At 41.3% G+C, this 17,439-nt stretch overlaps 1 protein-coding gene across 5 annotated transcripts in view; it reads right to left on the reverse strand.

The window, feature by feature from the left end:
* The window catches only part of myo16 (myosin XVI), a 227,951-nt gene extending 212,063 nt beyond the window's left edge, over positions 1 to 15,888 (reverse strand). For 3 of the 5 annotated variants that reach the window (XM_077216643.1, XM_077216642.1, XM_077216646.1), the window contains exon 1: positions 86 to 325. In XM_077216643.1, coding sequence (XP_077072758.1) covers positions 86 to 113 — 28 coding nt within the window. In that variant the 5' untranslated portion in view covers positions 114 to 325. Of the gene's footprint in view, positions 1 to 85; positions 336 to 15,727 lie in introns of those variants that run through there. The other 2 variants (XM_077216645.1, XM_077216647.1) reach the window with 2 other exon arrangements.
* Between the last annotated feature and the right edge of the window lie 1,551 nt (positions 15,889 to 17,439).

Genomic DNA, 17,439 nt, shown 5'->3' on the forward strand with positions numbered 1-17,439 from the left:
ATCATTGACAAATGACATCATTGACGAAATGACATCATTGGCAGATGCATACGGAAAGACGCCTCTCTCGCGGCTCGTTACTTACAGCATTTGATGAAATGATAGTTTGACATTTTTCTCTGCAGATCACACAGCTACAGGTTCGTGCTCTCCGGTGCGGTGCTGTAGTAGGCTAACCGGCGCTATACATCATTCAGAGCCCGGTCTCTGAAATTCGCTTTACCTCCCCGTGCATTATTAAAGGGCGATCGGGTTGCAGAGGCGGTTCTGGTTGTAGTGAAGGAGGAGCGGTGGATAAGGTGACGGTAACCGTTCGCGCTCTCTCTCTCTCCTGCAGTCGCGTCTACTCCAACCGAGCCGCTCTATGACCATGACCGCCACACGTGCTATTGTAGCGCCGCTGATTGACGCGTCCTTAACCCCGCCCACCGCTGCACACACACCCCTCGCACACAGTGACGCGCGCGCTCTCACTTCAGAGAGAGGGGTAAAGAGACGAATGGTGAGGAATGGAAGAGAGAGTGATGACAGGAGGTAGGAGGTTTGGGGAAGGAGAGAGGGAAGAGGGGAGCTTGAAATTTGGGTTCAGATTGAGGGAGAGAGAGGCTGAGGTAAGTTACTGCAGTGCGGCTATCAGACACTGTATGCTGGGAGCGAAAGATACGACGCGGGAAAATAGAACCTAACATATTTCATTAAAGCATATTTAAGACCAGCTCTTATGTTACCATATAAAGTAAAAAGTTAACGTAATGAAGAATACAAAGACCAATGTGTGTCTTTCCTTACATATCTTTTACAAGTTCCTCTCATCTCAATAGCCACTTTCACACAGCAATTCCGGTTAATTACTGCAAACTGTCAGAATTACTTTACTGGTAAATACACATGCTGTTCACACAAGCACCAGTGTTCCAGTAACAGACCATTTACACATCAGCTTCAAAATTGCAGTAAATTCTGTGATGTCTGTCATCGAAAGTGATCTTTAAATGCCACGCCGTTGTCTTCATCCGCCCCCATGAGGAGAAGCGCTTTAGTTTCACTATCTGTTCCATTTGACAAAATTTTTTGACGTCTGAGTGGTGGCGGGATGAGCAAACAGCATTTTTTTTTCTCTTAAAAATGTTAGACTTTCATAAAAGTATCCAGCTGCAGAGCCGCAACGCTGACGAATGGAAAAGGAGGCTGGGTTTTGTGACGTTAAAAAAGCTGCGTGACGTGGCGCAACGTTCAAAGATCATCTTGCGCATATTTACAGAAACTATTAAAAAGCTTAGGCTACTGTAAACAGTGCAGAGTAGGCTAATCACGCCATCTCCATAAGAACTTTATGATTGGCCCAAAGCAGACTTCTTACATCAGCACGTTCTGACTTCATGTATGCTCATACTGGTAATCTTTATTCGGCGTTCACAAAGAGCACATTACCGGTAATTTACTGATAATGTTACAACTTCCCTTACTGTTAAATTGCTGGAACCAATTTGCCAGTATTTTTGAAAAGGTCCTGTTCACATACATGACTGGTCATTTACCAGTAAAGACTGTACAGTATGTGTAAAAGGCTAATGACAATTAGCGTGGCTGATGCTGTGGAAGTATGAGGCTACGTTCAGACTGCAGGTAAGTGTGGCCCAAATACATTTGTTTGCTCATATGTGACTTAGATTATTTTTCTCATGACAGTGTGAACAGCATAAACCACATGGAATACAGGTTGCATAAACTGCTAAGACTAGTCTTACAAGTTAGTCATCTTTTTCTTTTCTTTTTTTAAGACTGTTAATAACTTCTTCAAGTCAGTTACATGAATATAGATTGATCTAATTTGATGCCGAAATTGATTTTGGGGAATTGAGGGAAACTGATTACTAGAGTTGGGGTACTCGAACTCGGACTCGGACTCGAGTCCGGACTCGAGTCCAATTTTGAATGAACTCGGACTTATCACACACTCTGATGAATTTGTACTCGGACTTGACACGGACTCGGACATTTTAGACTCGGAAAAATGTCAGAGTCCAGTCGAGTCCGGGCACTAGAGGACACAATATTATTCAAAAACGAAACCAAACTACTTGTGTTGTTTTCGCGTTGAGCATTAGCCAATCACAGACATGTATATTAAGCGCATGAACACAGTGGCAAATCAGAGGCATTTCAGAGTCAACATGCGGAGAATTCGCTTAAAATGTATGTTCAGAATCAGCACAAGCTTTATCCTTTCGCAAATCCCCTCATAAACAAGGTCTTGACGCGATATAAATGAGAGATTCACTGTGCAGTGTGGACACTTCAGTGTTTATGCCGAGAGTTTTAGGGAGAGTGCAGAACGCGGTAAGTGATGGCTTAAAGGGAGAGCTATCGACAATCTAAATAATAGTTTAGTTTATCGTGCTTCTAGAGGACCAGTGGTTACGTTCACACGGTAAATTATAAAGAGTGATAAATGCATTTAAATGTGGGAGTGAATCCGCTAAATTTTAGTCCTGTGAGTCTTGAAATTGTGATGATTGACATAGTAACCATAGCAACATGAGAAAGTGATAACCATAGCAACATTTTGGTGTCTAATAATTTAATGATTTTTGTTACATTTACACTTTAGTCATAAGTTTACATACACTTTTCAAAATCTCCAAAATAGAATTTTTATTTATTTATTAATAAGTAGGATCATAAAAACATTGTTTCTATTTAGTACTGAACTGAAAAAGCTTTTTCACAAAACAGATGTTTAATAGCCTAGTCCACAAGACAAAATACAAACACAAAATACAAGACACATTTTTTACAAGACAAAAAAATCAAGTAATTTATCTTGTATTTTGTGTTTGTATCCACAACTGTTTTTGTTTTTTTGTTTTTTTGTAATGGTTGTTCATGAGGAAAAATCCTCCAGCTCCTGCACATTATTTGCTTTTCCAGCATCTTCTGCATATTTGACTCCTTACTAGCAGTGACTATGATTGTGAGATCCATCTTTTCGCACTGGTGACAACTGAGGGACTCATACACAACTATTACAAACCCTACAAACACTTAGTGATGCTCAAGAAGTCCATTAAGGATGAAACTGGATGTAAATTGTTCTTATTTTGTTTATATTAATTTAGTCCTACCCTTCAGAGGCTAAAAAAGATATTAGCATGTAAAACAAAATAACAAAACTTTAAACATCACCATTTGCTCAAAAGTTTACCCCTGGCTCTTAATGCATCGTGTTGCATTCTTTAGTATTACCTTGCAGATTCTGAAAGATGTACAATAGGTAAACGTATGACTTTGACTATACATTGCAATCATTTTGTAAGGTTTAAAATATTAATTTAAGAGCTCAGTGTTGAGACCTTTCACCGGAATTTGATTGACAGGCGATCTGACCAATCATATTGCAGATACCGCCATTTTTGTCCGACAAACAAACCAAACCAAATTAGTAGATTAAAGTCAGTGGACTTGAACTTGAAAAATGGTGTGTATTGATATCTTTTTGCATTTCGGATTTTCATTCATGTTTAATTTGTGCTATAACTAAGAGATTATCAGTTCATGTGCTGCTTGAACTGAGGCCTACACATTAAAGCACCACAAAACAGGATTTATTGTTTGAATTTTATAATAATTATAAAAATGTAAAAGATGAGACTTTATTTCATACCAAAAGTAGGCTGCTCTGTCTTGTATGTTGGCGCATATTCAGTGTCCTCTTTGCTCCGCAATAAATTTTTCACTGTGTGAGAACATTTGAAGTGAGAGCGGAACGGCTTGTCGTACGTAGCAACAGTAACTAAGAGGGGCGGGTCTTTGTGAAAGGTCAATTTCAAATCATTTAAATCTTTGTGGACTCGGGTGGACTCGACTCGGACTCGGATGTAAAGGACTCGGACTCAAGTCCGACTCGGCCCTCTTCGGACTCGGACTTGGACTCGGACTCGATTGTTAAGGACTTGGACTTGACTCGGACTCGACAAAGGTGGACTCGGACCCACCACTACTGATTACCCCTATTTAACTGCTGGTTGGTCATACTAGTTCTGAAGACACAGTCTTAACATAATGGCTATTGTATGTTTATGCAACTGGTCCCTGATCTTTTAAATTCCGATTTTTGCCAACTCCATATGTGGTACTGATCTAATACAAGTCAGATGTTTTGCAATGTGATCTGTCTGAACAGTCAAATCTGAATTCATGCTACTTTTACGTCACTCATAGAGAAACATTCGTCACAATTCTGCGCTCATGGGAGTCAGATTTTACATACCCAAAGTTATCAATGCAAAAGGTATAGTCAGTGGAAGGACAGTGATGTGTCAGAGAACCCATAAGTATTATCGTGACAGCACTATACAATATACAAGCAAAACACAAGGGCTTGTATCATAAATGTTTAAAACTATTTTTTAAACATGCTATACTGTATATCTTTGGAATGAATGTGTGACTGTCATGTGGCCAGTTTCGTCGCTTCACTGCCATTCACAAATCCTCTCCCATGTCCTCATGGGATATTAAAGTGTCCATTGGATGTGCACTTCAGAATCTCAACGGAAATAATAGGTCATCCATGTATTTTGCACGTACTGTTTTATGAATACTAGGAATTTTGACATACTACAGTACTTGACTCAAATACGTTTTCTCCCTACTATATAGTATGGAAGTAGGCAAAGTGCCGCTGAATAAACAGCGAGACTTCTATCTGAAACATATATTGTGCATAAACCAACAATTTAAATAAACAGCACAGACAGAATGAAGAAACAAAACCCCCTAGAATGCAGTGTCATTTATGATAAAGGGCATATTTTGTTGTACCCTATTGCTTGCTCTCAGTGTTGACGGGTGCGAGTCCTGACAGCTTAACTGCTCAGCAATAGTGTTTAACTGGCGACAAATTACCTCAGACAAGCTTCCTCTCCCTCCTGCTCTGGGTTAACACCTTCATGCGTGAACAGGGCCAGGAAAGTTTGCAAATTTCATGTGACGTGTGAACGTGAGGTTGTGTAAAGCACATCAGACTGATTACATTGTATTTCCATCACCATTTTGACCAGTGAATCTGGTTCACTGTGTGTTGGAGTGTATGTGGGAATGACTGAACATGAATGTATGCATATCTTTGTCTTCCTGCCAAACACCTCCACACAAACCCACACATAAACTCCACTTTAGAGGGGGAGGGGAACAACCGTGAGAGCAAAAGAAATAAAGACCAAAATAAAGCCTGTCATGTGTATCCAGGTCAGAGATTTAACCCTGTTCTTGCTGCATCTGCTGGGTGTGCCGGGATTCATGTGCAGTAAAATGGGATATTATAGCCATAGATGGATATTATAACAATGTTCTATCTGGAGGAGTTTTAAATGATTCCAAGGATCATAAAACCCAAATCACATTAATTCACAAGACTCTAATCCACATTTACAGAGGTATTTAACTCATTCTCATGAACCATACACATATGCTCTAAAATAACTTGTCAGAGTCATGGTTGTTTGTGTGGAAACAGTTCTATCAGTATGACCACATCACTAAATAAAAAATGTATTAAATAATTTTGCTGAGAGGGACTTATTTGAAAGGATGCGTCTTTCTCGCTGCTATCATTTGAAGCAGATGCGCAACCCAGCGCCCTTGAGCAGAAGGACTGGAAAAGAAGCGGTATTGGGGAAAGACAAATGGAAGGGTGGATGACAGATAGAGATACGAAGGCTAAAAAGATGAACGAGTGGGCCGAGGAATGGACTGGAGGAATATTTAATGCAGCTTTTTATTTTTTATATATTCACTTTGTGACTAGAGACACAGGCGACAGAGATGACTTGACAGAAACATGAAATGCGTGAGAGACTTAAAAAAAACGAAATAAAAAAAGGAGTGGAAAGTGTTATTGTCCAAAAATGTAAATAAAATCATGTCGTATTTTTTTCTTCAATGTCATACTTTGGCTTTTCTACAAAATAGTGAGTTGCTTTGCTGTCTGTTATAGCACCCTAACTGAAATAGGACCTCGTTGACTGATTTGGAATGCTCTATACGTAGGGAGCAACACTTTCTGTCATACAAATAACTCCTTAAAGAAAGTGTGATTATAATTTAATACAAATAAGACGTTTAGAATTAGTAGAATTTAATCATTTTGCTAAGATAATGTGAATAATATGCATAAAAAATACACAAATATTGGGTAAAAACTATTTTTTATTAAAATATTTGTATTGATCCTTTTTGGCATTTTATTTTATTTATTATATTGTATTAACGATTTAGTCTATTCCTCGTTTTTTTGCCATGGATTGGGTGGTTTTTGAGGATGGATGGATGGATGGAAGTCTGAGCAAAAAATAGAGAGTTACTAAAAAGGAAGAAGAACATAATATTGAAAATAACTGAAAAATGAAGAGTGGTAAGACATATTCCCATTGGATGTGATCTCCAAGAATGTCACATTTCATGGATGAGCAATAGAGATTATACATCACTTGAGGGGACAAATGACCCTTCACACCATCCTCTTCCACCAGCCAGAATTCGCTGAGCGGAGAGCAGTGAATTTGAGAAGGGGCCATCCACACATACACAACCCCACAAGAAAAAAATAACTTAATTCAAAAATGTTCCCACTTACATGTGTCTTACTAACTGAAGCAACAATGACTGTAGCTTTTGTTATTGTTGTGTATGATTCCTTTTGAACAGGATCATTTTCATAAAAATTTCAGTTGTTTTTTTGTCTCTCTTATTTAAAAAAAAGCAAAAACAATTTGAAACATCCCACAGATTTTCAAAGGAGTATGAACACCTTTGGAAAAAAGATGGGTAAGTAAATTCATGAGCTTGGCTATATGCATTGTTGCATTGTTTTATTTTTTCACACACAAAAAAAACACAATGTAATTCACAGATGACAAAAGATGCACAAGGAATCCCGACATGTCTCTGCCAGTCAGTGCACTTGAGTCCATCTTGGTCAAAGGTCACAGAAGAGTACTGTCTATGCCAGTGAGTCACAACAGAGAAATGAGATGTGATGTTTTCCTCCATCTGTGTGCTATGAGAAATGTCAGACCTTCAAGTTGCAGATGAGAGAAAGGGAGGGAGACCGGTCTCCTCTGTCAGACCAATAAAGGATTGGAGAGAAGAGTGTCATTTGAGGTAAATGTCAAGACAGAGGGAGGAACAGAGATGGAGAAAGAAAGCATATGAGAGAGAGAAATTACCCTATTTCCAGAAGATGATATGAGGTATGAGTCTCAGCGTATGTATTGAGCTGTCTGGACTCAGATGGAAAAACATGTCTTATCAACAGCTGTCAGTCTCTGGGTAAAGAAGCTACTACAGTAATAAACCAAACACTGATCATGTATGAAGGACATGCCACCACAACATCAAAACATTTTGAGAGCGCAGCTGTGTACTGCAAGTCACTATACCGAACTTCAAAACTGAGCAAAAGGGCAAAGTCTAAACTTTTTTTAGTTTTACAGTTATAGGAATCCTTTAAAAAAAAGGTGTTTAATGCTATGCGGAGTTAGACATACGTCAGTCACCGAGCAACGCAACCAAAACAGCAGCCACATTTTACAGTTCCTCCTGAACCAAAACATCGAGCTAATGCTGCGGTCACGCCATAACTACTGTAATTTGGAAAAGATGGAAACCCGTAACATTATACTTGGAGCAGTTTGTGACTAATTTATGTGTTTCAGTGGCAACACTATCAACACCTAACTGCACCTGGAGCAGTCAGGTGATACATGTCAGCGCTCTTTCATTTGTTTTTGTTCATTATTATTGCAATGTTATGTACTTTGAGATATGAGGTAATTTAACGCTGTCTATCACGATGCTTTTGTTTGCTCCCTGCTGTACGCGTTCATGTCCTTTGAAGGAGGCGTGGCTTTGGAGACGCTCTGAAAGGAGGGTGGGATCTTATTTCTAGCCTCTCCGAAAATTGCCTACCCTACCTTTTAGCATCTGCATTCTGTAATAAAATATAAATTGTATCAAGCACCTTTCACAAGGAGGCAGTAGCACTCCTATAAATAATTATGTGTGTGTGACAATAAACACAGGGCTTTACTTTACTGGTCTGGATTTTTGATAGCTCAGGCAAAACCTTTTTAACACCTGTCAAGTGTTCATCTAGTGTGGCATTTCCAAACAATATTTCATATATGTATATTAATAATCGCATGTGTATCTTACCTCGCTATGTTGCTTTTATATTTAAACACCACAGCTGTAAAAGCTGTTGATGAGACCCTGTGGAAGCTCTTTTCACTAATTAAAACAGCTTGTGACAAGGATCTCACAAACACTAATGAATCAGTTCAGCCATATTGAACCAGCACTTTCAATTACGGCTGCATGCATGGCCTGGGGAGGGTAAGCGCCGCTGGAAGGGCCAGGGTTTAAGGAATGAATTAAACATGTGATGCAATCTCTACATGACATTAATTATTCAGCCCCTGTGTTGTATTTACACTACTAAATATTTCTTTTCCCCCAAATTTCACTGCTGAATTCTATTAGCATAATTTAAGGGTTAATTTTCCCAACCAGTAAACTGGCAAATGAAAATCTCCTAAAACGTTGCCCTCAGTAAACTGTGAAGTGAAATGCACAGTTTGTCTGTCAAGCGCAATACTTAATTCGCATGCGAAGATGATTAAAAAAATTGTATATGAAATCTTCAAAGACGTTTTATTAGAGATCGTAGAGCTACAGGTCACACAAACAGTACAGTAGATTTATAATCTAGTGGTCCATTAAGATGTGGATTAATGCCCTTATCTCTTCCTTTTATCGCTTTATCTCCTTAAGCCCTCTATCTGTCTTTCTGTCTTCTCACTTGCTCCTTCATCCCTGAATATATGGTTTGCTCTCAATTTCCATTGTTATCTCTACTGTGATGTCTTAACACCACTGATGTCTTTGGATACTTACAGTTTAATGTCCACACATAGGCCACATTTACATATGGTTTTAACATTTATCTCAGATGACCTTATCATAAGGGATTTAAAACTTTTCTGTTGAATCACATAAACAGTCAGACATGTGACCATCATCCTAGGGCTAAAACAAGGGTTTAAAACAATATTTTTTGGGGGGGAAAATGCATATAACATATACATGCACAAGACTTTACTCAACATCTTGGGAGACTCTCTTTTTCCAGTTTAAACCTACAGATTTCAAAATGCATTAATTTAATTCTTCATCACCCACCCAGAGCAGGTCAAATCTTCTGTGCATTAAGGTAAGTGTTTAGAGTCAGGAATTAATGTTGTGCTAATGTGAACCATGACTGTTTACTCTGTCCCACTTTAATGATCCAACTCACTCTTATTGGATTAAACGGCTGAGTCTTCAAATGAGCTTGACTGGTTCAATGCCCATTTTTAGAAATATGATGAAGTAATGTCATGACTGAAAGAGTCAATAGAGGTCAGTCTGATTCAGTGTATCGGATTTTTGTGATTGGAGAGATTAAATAAAGAGAAAGTGATGTATAATAGTGAATAACATACTCGGTTACAAACGTAACCTCAGTTCTCTCTAGAAGAGGGAACGAGTATTGCGTAAGCTAGCTTATGCTACGGGTAAAGTCATCTTTTCTCGAGATATTGAAGTCAAAAATTATTTAATTAATTAATTAATTTTGCATTTATTGTCAACGTAGTGCAGCAGCCAGCAGACCTAGAGCAGGCAATCTTGCATGCTCATTGGCTGCCATGCGGCGACTGCTGCAGCCTACCACTGAGCCTCGCGCGTGACGTCGGGACCTCTACCCGTCACAGCCCGCCAAAATGGGGGTGGCTTAGCGTATAAAAGCCTGGCTCAGAAGCTGCATCACTGGTTTCATCAGCTGAAGCAAAGATCGCTCGTGGCGCCTGCACGGTCGGGTTACGTAATACTCGTTTCCTCTTCTAGAGAGAACCGAGGTTACGTATGTAACCAAGGATGTTCTTTTACGAGAGGTTCTCTTGTATTGCGTAAGCTAGCTTACGCTACGGGAACCCATTGTCAACGCCGTCCGCGCCCAGCCTCCGCAGACCCAGGGGTTCCCGGGTAACATAAGTGGGAAACAGGTGGCCAGCAAAGCGGGCCAGCACATGTTATAAGCACATACAGGGTATGCAGAGCGGTGTCGCCGGTCCATATAACTATTCACCATATAGTGCAGCTCAACCAGGTGAGTCAATGTCGCGTGAGAGTAGCCTGCAATTTATAATTTGGGCAGGACAAACACACCACTCACACTGACAGAAGTCTAGCCTGCAAGGTGAGAACTTCCAGGTTATAAAACCTAACAAATGTGGATGGTGAGGCCCAACCTGCCGCCTCACAAATGTCTTTAATGGAAATTCCGCTGGACCAAACCCAGACGAGGCCACGCCTCTGGTGGAATGCGCCCTGATGCCCAAGGGGCATTGCAGACCTTTAGACTCATAAGCAGATGTGATAGCTTCCACTATCCATCTGGACAGGCTCTGTTTCGAGGCGGCCTGACCCTTGGTGCGCCCACCAAACGAGACAAAGAGCTGTTCCGAACGCCTGAAAGGGGAGGAGTGCGTAATGTAAGCCCTCAGTGCCCTGATGGGGCAGACGAGATTAACATCACCCTCACTATCGGATGCTGGCAGAGCCGAAAGAGAAATGACCTGCGCTCTGAAGGGAGTGCCCAACGCTTTAGGGACATAACCATGTCTTGGCTTAAGGATGATTTTAGAGTCATTTGGCCCAAACTCAAGACACGCCGTGCTAACAGATAGCGTGTGTAAATCCCCCACCCGTTTAACTGTTGACAGAGCTGTCAGAAAAACGGTTTTGAGTGAGAGGTACTTTAGGTCCACGGAGTCTAGCGGTTCAAAGGGGTATGCTTTCAGGGCCTCTAGGACGAAAGAAAGATCCCACATGGGAACCGACGGGGGTCGCGGGGTATTCATCCGTCTAGCTCCTCTAAGGAAGCGGATGACGAGCTCGTTTCTCCCTTCTGACTGGCCGCGCTTCGACTCAGCGGACGCTGCAACGGCCGCCACATAAACTTTAAGCGTGGATGGAGACCTGCCCTTATCCAACAGCTCTTGAAGGAAACCAAGCAACCCCGGGACCCCACACGTTTGTGGGTCTAGATCTCTATCAGCACACCATTTGGAGAACACCGACCATTTAGATGCGTAAAGCCACCTCGTAGAGGGAGCTCTGGATTGTGCAATCGTGTTCATCACTCCTTCTGGCAGGACAACGGGTGTCCATTGATTAACCATACGTTCAGTTGCCGTGTAACAGAGTGGAGGTGCCTCTCTGTGACGGTGAGCGAGGCCATGCATCTGGCCATTGCCTGAGCCGTGGATTTCGTGGCGCGAAAGATGGAGAGATCCATGGAGAGATCCATCGTGCTCCTCAAATCCATGATGGCGGCTGGGTCCTTGCTTTTCTCATCCCATTCTCGGAGGAGATCAGCTTGGAGGATCTGCAGCACAGCCATCGAGCGCAGGGCGGAAGCAGCTTGTCCGGCGGTGGCGAATGCGTGGCCGACAATGGCTGAGGGGGTCCTGAAGGCTTTGGACGGGAGGGCAGACTTTGAGCGCCATCTTGCAGAGGGCGGGCAAAGGTGCACTGCGACTGCCTCTTCCACTGGGGCAATTGCTGTGTACTCCTTCTCGGCGGCGCCGTCCACTTGGGAGAGCGCCGAGGAGACATGTGAGTGGAGCCTCGCGGAGAATGGTGCGTTCCACAACTTCGAAAGCTTGGCATGAAGCTCTGGCAGAAATGGCGCAGATCTGGAAATGGGTGGGGGCGGCGGCTGTGTAGGAAGCAGCCGTCGAGCCTATTGGGTGCGGGCTCCTTAGGCGGGGACCAATCCAGGCCGAGTTGGTCGACGGCCTTAGAAAGGAGGCGCATGAGCTCGGCATCCACACCAGCCTGGGTCCTGCTGGATTCCTGGATCGAGGAGGAGGCAAAGTGATGTGAACTCGACCAGTCCTCACTATCCGATGCCAGGATAGAGCAGCTGTCACCTGGGTACGCCCCTTCAGCTTCGTCCCCTGAGGCGGCGGCAGTGAGGGCCAAAGCCAGCGGCTGCGCGTCCGGGAGGGGCGGAGAAGGAGAAAGTGAGGCTGGCGGGATACGATCCGGCGAGCACTTCACTGTGGCCACAGGCTCCGGCATCCTCTGCGCACGGCGCTTCTTCTTGCGCGGTCCAGAGGGTGGAGTGACAGCGTCCGGGGTAAAGGCTTCGAGTCGAGCCCGCAGGGTCTACAACGGAAGCGCTTCACAGTGCACGGCAAGGGCAAGGGCTGCGTGATCCGGGCCCAGGCAGAGAGCGGGTCGCTAGTTTCGACGGCGGACGGCTTTCTCTCAAGATCCAGTTATGATCTGATAGAGGGCGCGACGTCATGCACAAGGCTCAGTGGTAGGCTGCAGCAGTTGCCGCACGGCAGCCAATGAGCACGCAAGAATGCCTGCTCTAGGTCTGCTGGCTGCTGCACTGCGTTGACAATAAATGAAAAATTAAGGATAATTTTGGCTTCAATATCTTGAGAGAAGATGACTTTACCCGTAGTGTAAGCTAGCTTACGCAATACGAGAGAACCTCTCGTAAGAGAACAAGGTCTGTGAGCTTTTAGTCTAACACAAAATGCCATTTGATTTATGGCATAAAATCTGATCCAACGACCAATAACCAGCCATACTGTCAATAACTAATCTTAGTACCATTTCGGGCTGGTTTTATGGTTCTACATAGAACAAAAAAAAGAGAAAAATTACAGTTACACTTTATTTCGATGGTCCACTTTAGACATTCTGCTAACTATAAGTAACTTTGCACCATGTCAAATAAAACTCATTAGAGTTGTAGACTGTTTTGTAAGGGTTAGGTATTAGGGTTCGGGTACGTAGAATAAGTTGACATATAGTAGCAAGGTTACTTATAGTCAGGAAAATTTTCTGAAAATGAAGTATATATTAAGCAGACAGACTACTAATACTTAGTTAGTTGACATGAAGTTGCAAATTTACTTAGTAGAATATCTAAACTGGACCATCGAAATAAAGTGTTTCCATAATTACTTTGTGATCGGAATTTCTGTCTATCCAAAATCAATAAGAACAGAATATTTCACAGTTATCCAGTAACTCAAAAACAAAGCAGAATGTATATAGTCCTGCTTGTCTAGTTAATTTGCTACAAAATGCTACAACAACTTTGAATATCTATCAAAGATCTGATACATCTAACCTGACAAATCCAGAAAATGATTTCACCCTTATAGCCCAGAATACAGATTTCAGCCAGGTCAATCCTCTCTCTCTCTCTCTCTCTCTCTCTCTCTCTCTCTCTCTCTCTCTCTCTCTCTCTCTCTCTCTCTCTCTCTCTCTCTCTCTCTCTCTCTCTCTCTCTCTCTCTCTCATACACACACACACACACACACTGATACCTGAAATGTGGTGCATTCCCTCGCAATACCCCTATATATATATATATATATCCTAATCTCAGTATCTAGCAGTATTAAATGTTGTTTTTTCCTTAATCCTTCAAAAAAGCAGCTCAATATTTACCAGCACCAAGTGAAGTCAGTCACTGTCACTTTGGCTGACTGTGAGTAATTAGCCTCTTCTTAACACTGTTAATCTTAACACTGTTATTTCAACTAAACTAAGACACACCATCACATTCATACAAGTAGTGAAGCCAAAAAACTGTTTTTAAAGGCAATGTCCCAAGAGGATCATCTGTGGTACCAATTAAGACAACTTTGTATTCCATGCAGTGAAGGCAGCAAGCCTGGAGTCAGTACGGCTAGAGCTGCCTCTGAATGTTTAATTGAGCAGTACTCACACTCTCACTGCACCCACAGAGCAGAATCTGAACTGCCCTTCTGTCACATCTACAACCACAGTCAGCTGTTCTTAGGAAAGACAGGGGCAATTCCTGACAGAACAGCAATGGAGCTACAGAATGAGAAAGAAACTGACAGTGACAGAGTGAAAAGTGATAAAGGATTAAGAGATAAAACAAGATAGATTGAGTATGACTGTCTGCAAGTTAAAAATACTAATTATTTCAGTTATACATTCCCCATCATGGCTTAATATAGTGGCTACAATATCCAATTACATTTTTTTAGGGTGAATTAAACCATTCCACTATGAGCATGTTTACATGCACACCAATATGCTTATGACTCCCAAACATCAGCTTTTTGAAATACTGTAACATGTAATTTAGCCCTGGTTTAAATGTAAACTAATAACTCTGCAATGCAAGTAAACCGCATTTACAAGACTTTATTAATAAATCAGGTTATATCCCGGTAGTGAGGTCAAAATGTGATCATTTGTGTATCTGACTCCAAGTATTCCATATGTTATGTCGGTTGTGATTAAAAATCAAAGCGTATTCCAAATTTGTTCATTTACATTTGGACTGAACCACTTTTACTTTGGCTGCACGAAATGAGAACAAATTTTTATAAGTTCTTGGGTCAAAAAAGAGTCGGAGTTTGGATATGTTTCCTCGAAATGCTCGCTCTGTTTGGATGAGCTTAAATCTGCAGTAAGGATGCTTTCCTGTCCCATAGGTCTATCATATGCTCACTTCAATAAGTTATCAGAACACAGGTCAATGTAAAGGATTGGTAAGGGATACACATCTAGCTGTGATGATCGGTTTATGGTTAAGCCATTTATAACCTTACTCTGATAAAGGAAAACAGGTTCATGTGTTTACATGACAACATGCATTGTCGGCTTAATAAGCATAATTCTGTTAACAACGTGCAAGTAAACACGCTCTGTTGGTTTGATCAGATGTTGACACTTTTGTATCAGAGTTCTTTACTAATATATGACTTGAAAGACTAGCAATATATTAAGAAATATTCCAGAATATTTTATATTAGTAATATTGTTGCACTAATTCCTTTTAAAATGATTGGATTTCCCCAAACAATTTTGACAAGCAATGGTAAATTATGCTTCACATTAAAAGATCTGGACATCATTCTCGTGGAAGTGAAATCATTGCAAACATGGAAAACGCTGTAGTTATTCAAAGATCCAGTTATTTATTTACCATTGCATTGCAAACAAGCAGAGACAGTCCAAACTTTATGTGGCACTTCACTCACAATAGAAGTGAGGTGGAGTTATGGGGTTTATACCGACAGTTTGAGGATATTTTTCATTGGTTAGATATATATGAAAAACCCACAAACAGACTTAAAGGGTGACCAATGGTAATGATTTAAGAAAAAAAAGGACAAGGTTACAAGGTTTTCGCCCGACAGCCACAGTTTACAGTGTTTTCTGCAGTGTTACATTATTTGTTGTAAAACAAATTTGTGTCCTCCCTAGTTGCAGTCAGTATAATCGTGCATATCTATTTTCTCCCTCTCCATCTCTCTCACTCACAAACACAAGCTGCAGGGAGACAAGCTTTGAAAGATCCATGATTAATTTGGTCCATTAACTGCCACTGCCAAGGGAGAGATGGAGAGATAGAAAGAGAGAGAGAGAGAGAGAGAGAGAGAGAGAGAGAGAGAGAGAGAGAGAGAGAGAGATAAAAACATATATACCCTCAATGCTCATTTAAAAAGAAAGAAAGAACATCAAAGGTATAGTCACATGTCCTAATCATACCCTCACCATCATCTGTCAGTCTTACTGTAAGCATCACACTGGCTGACCTAGCCTCTCTCACCGTTTTTCTTTTCTTCTTTCTTCTGTTCTTTCCTCGTGCAGGGTCCCTTCTACTCCGTTGAGACAAGTCCAGTTATGCTATAAAGCCAGTTGACAGCTGATCCCTTTCTGAAGTCATTCAACATGCTCAAACTTCCACCTGTCCCTCAAGCCACAACTGTTTAACAACAGAGCCTAAAGGAAAACTAGAGCACGACAGGGATGCGGGGAGGAGTTTGACCCTGACTGGATGAGATTCTAAATGACTAATACCAGGACTCGTGCCAGGATGTCCAACGTGCTGTCCAGACCTACATTAGAGCTTAAAGCTGGAGCAGCACCCAAACACAGTCCTGTTTTTTCCTTCCCATGAGGCAGTAGGTCACTCATGCACACACTCTTTGCATTTTACAGCTCAGGGAAAAACAGATGGGAATAGACAAATCTCTCAGAAGACACTCTTGTGGTGGAGGGGAATATCTTCCAAGAGACAGGAACAGAGTGAGACAAGAGGGATATGACCACAGCCTTGCACACCAGATGATCCAAAGACACACAAACATTATTTTGCTTGCTCACTCCACTGGTAGTGTAAACAAAATCATCATGTTGCTAAGCAACAAACTGCCTTGGTACAGCCGCCTGGCATTATAATGTAGTATAAGTGTGAAAGCAAGCAATGGTACTGGGACATAGTTCATTTGAGATTAAAGGTCCTGATATATACTTCAAGCGAAATCGAAGAATAAACTGGTGTGACATAATTTCGAAATCAAACCAAAGCGGAATTCCTTTGGAGTTGAACTTGCACACATTCCGGAAAAGTTTACTCTAGTTGGTAAATGCCTTCAAACAACCATTGGTTCATGGCGATTATAGGTAGCTGTGCCCCTCTGGCTCTGCCTTCTTGGACATGGAACTCTCCATTTCATTTATTTGTTCAGTCAGTCGAGGTCAGACACGAGTAAATACGTGTTACGTGCATTCTGTCACTGTAAACTGGCCTATCAATCATCTCATCATAGTTAACGTCCTTATACGCACTTTACACATTCAGTTCGTTTAATTTATGCTACAATTCTTCCTACCATATTGGATTGGTGAGGCAAGAAGTAGCACATTGATCTGTCAGTTGTGGGTCTTTTATGTTGAGAACTCTCCTCATGTTTTTGTATAATGATGTATTTAAAAGTTAATGGCCAATTGTATCTTTAAAAAAGTTTACAATGTTGTTACAGCTGAAATTAATATTTTACATCAGGTTAGATACTGATTAATAATCACTCAAACCCCTTTATCTAAACCTCTCTACTGAACCGTTGGTCTCACACATCCGCCATGTAGTTTATTTACAATTGTGTGTGTGTGTGTGTGTGTGTGTGTGTTTGTACTGTAGTTGTAGTTAAAACGAATTATCTTTACAAAAAGCAAATGGTTTTAAATTAGATTGTGCATGGATCTGCACTTCTAAGTTTGATTACTATTTAGGATGAATGGTATGTGAACTGGGACGCAGCAAATGATATACACCTACACTATTCTACACCATTTTATAACAAAGTAGAAAATACTAGAGTCTTTATACACTGAACAGTCTCAGATGGATATGGACACAGAAGGACCCTGCATAGCGGATGGGGAGAGTCGAATAGACCACAATAGTGCCAAAAAAAAACCTGACTATGAAAACTTTGTTGGAAAAGATAGTACAAAAGTGAGCTGAATGCTTATGGT

This window comes from Siphateles boraxobius, unplaced genomic scaffold, assembly GCF_051911475.1.
Source record: "Siphateles boraxobius isolate OS27281-9 unplaced genomic scaffold, OSU_SipBor_1 7, whole genome shotgun sequence".
NCBI lineage: Eukaryota > Metazoa > Chordata > Actinopteri > Cypriniformes > Leuciscidae > Siphateles > Siphateles boraxobius.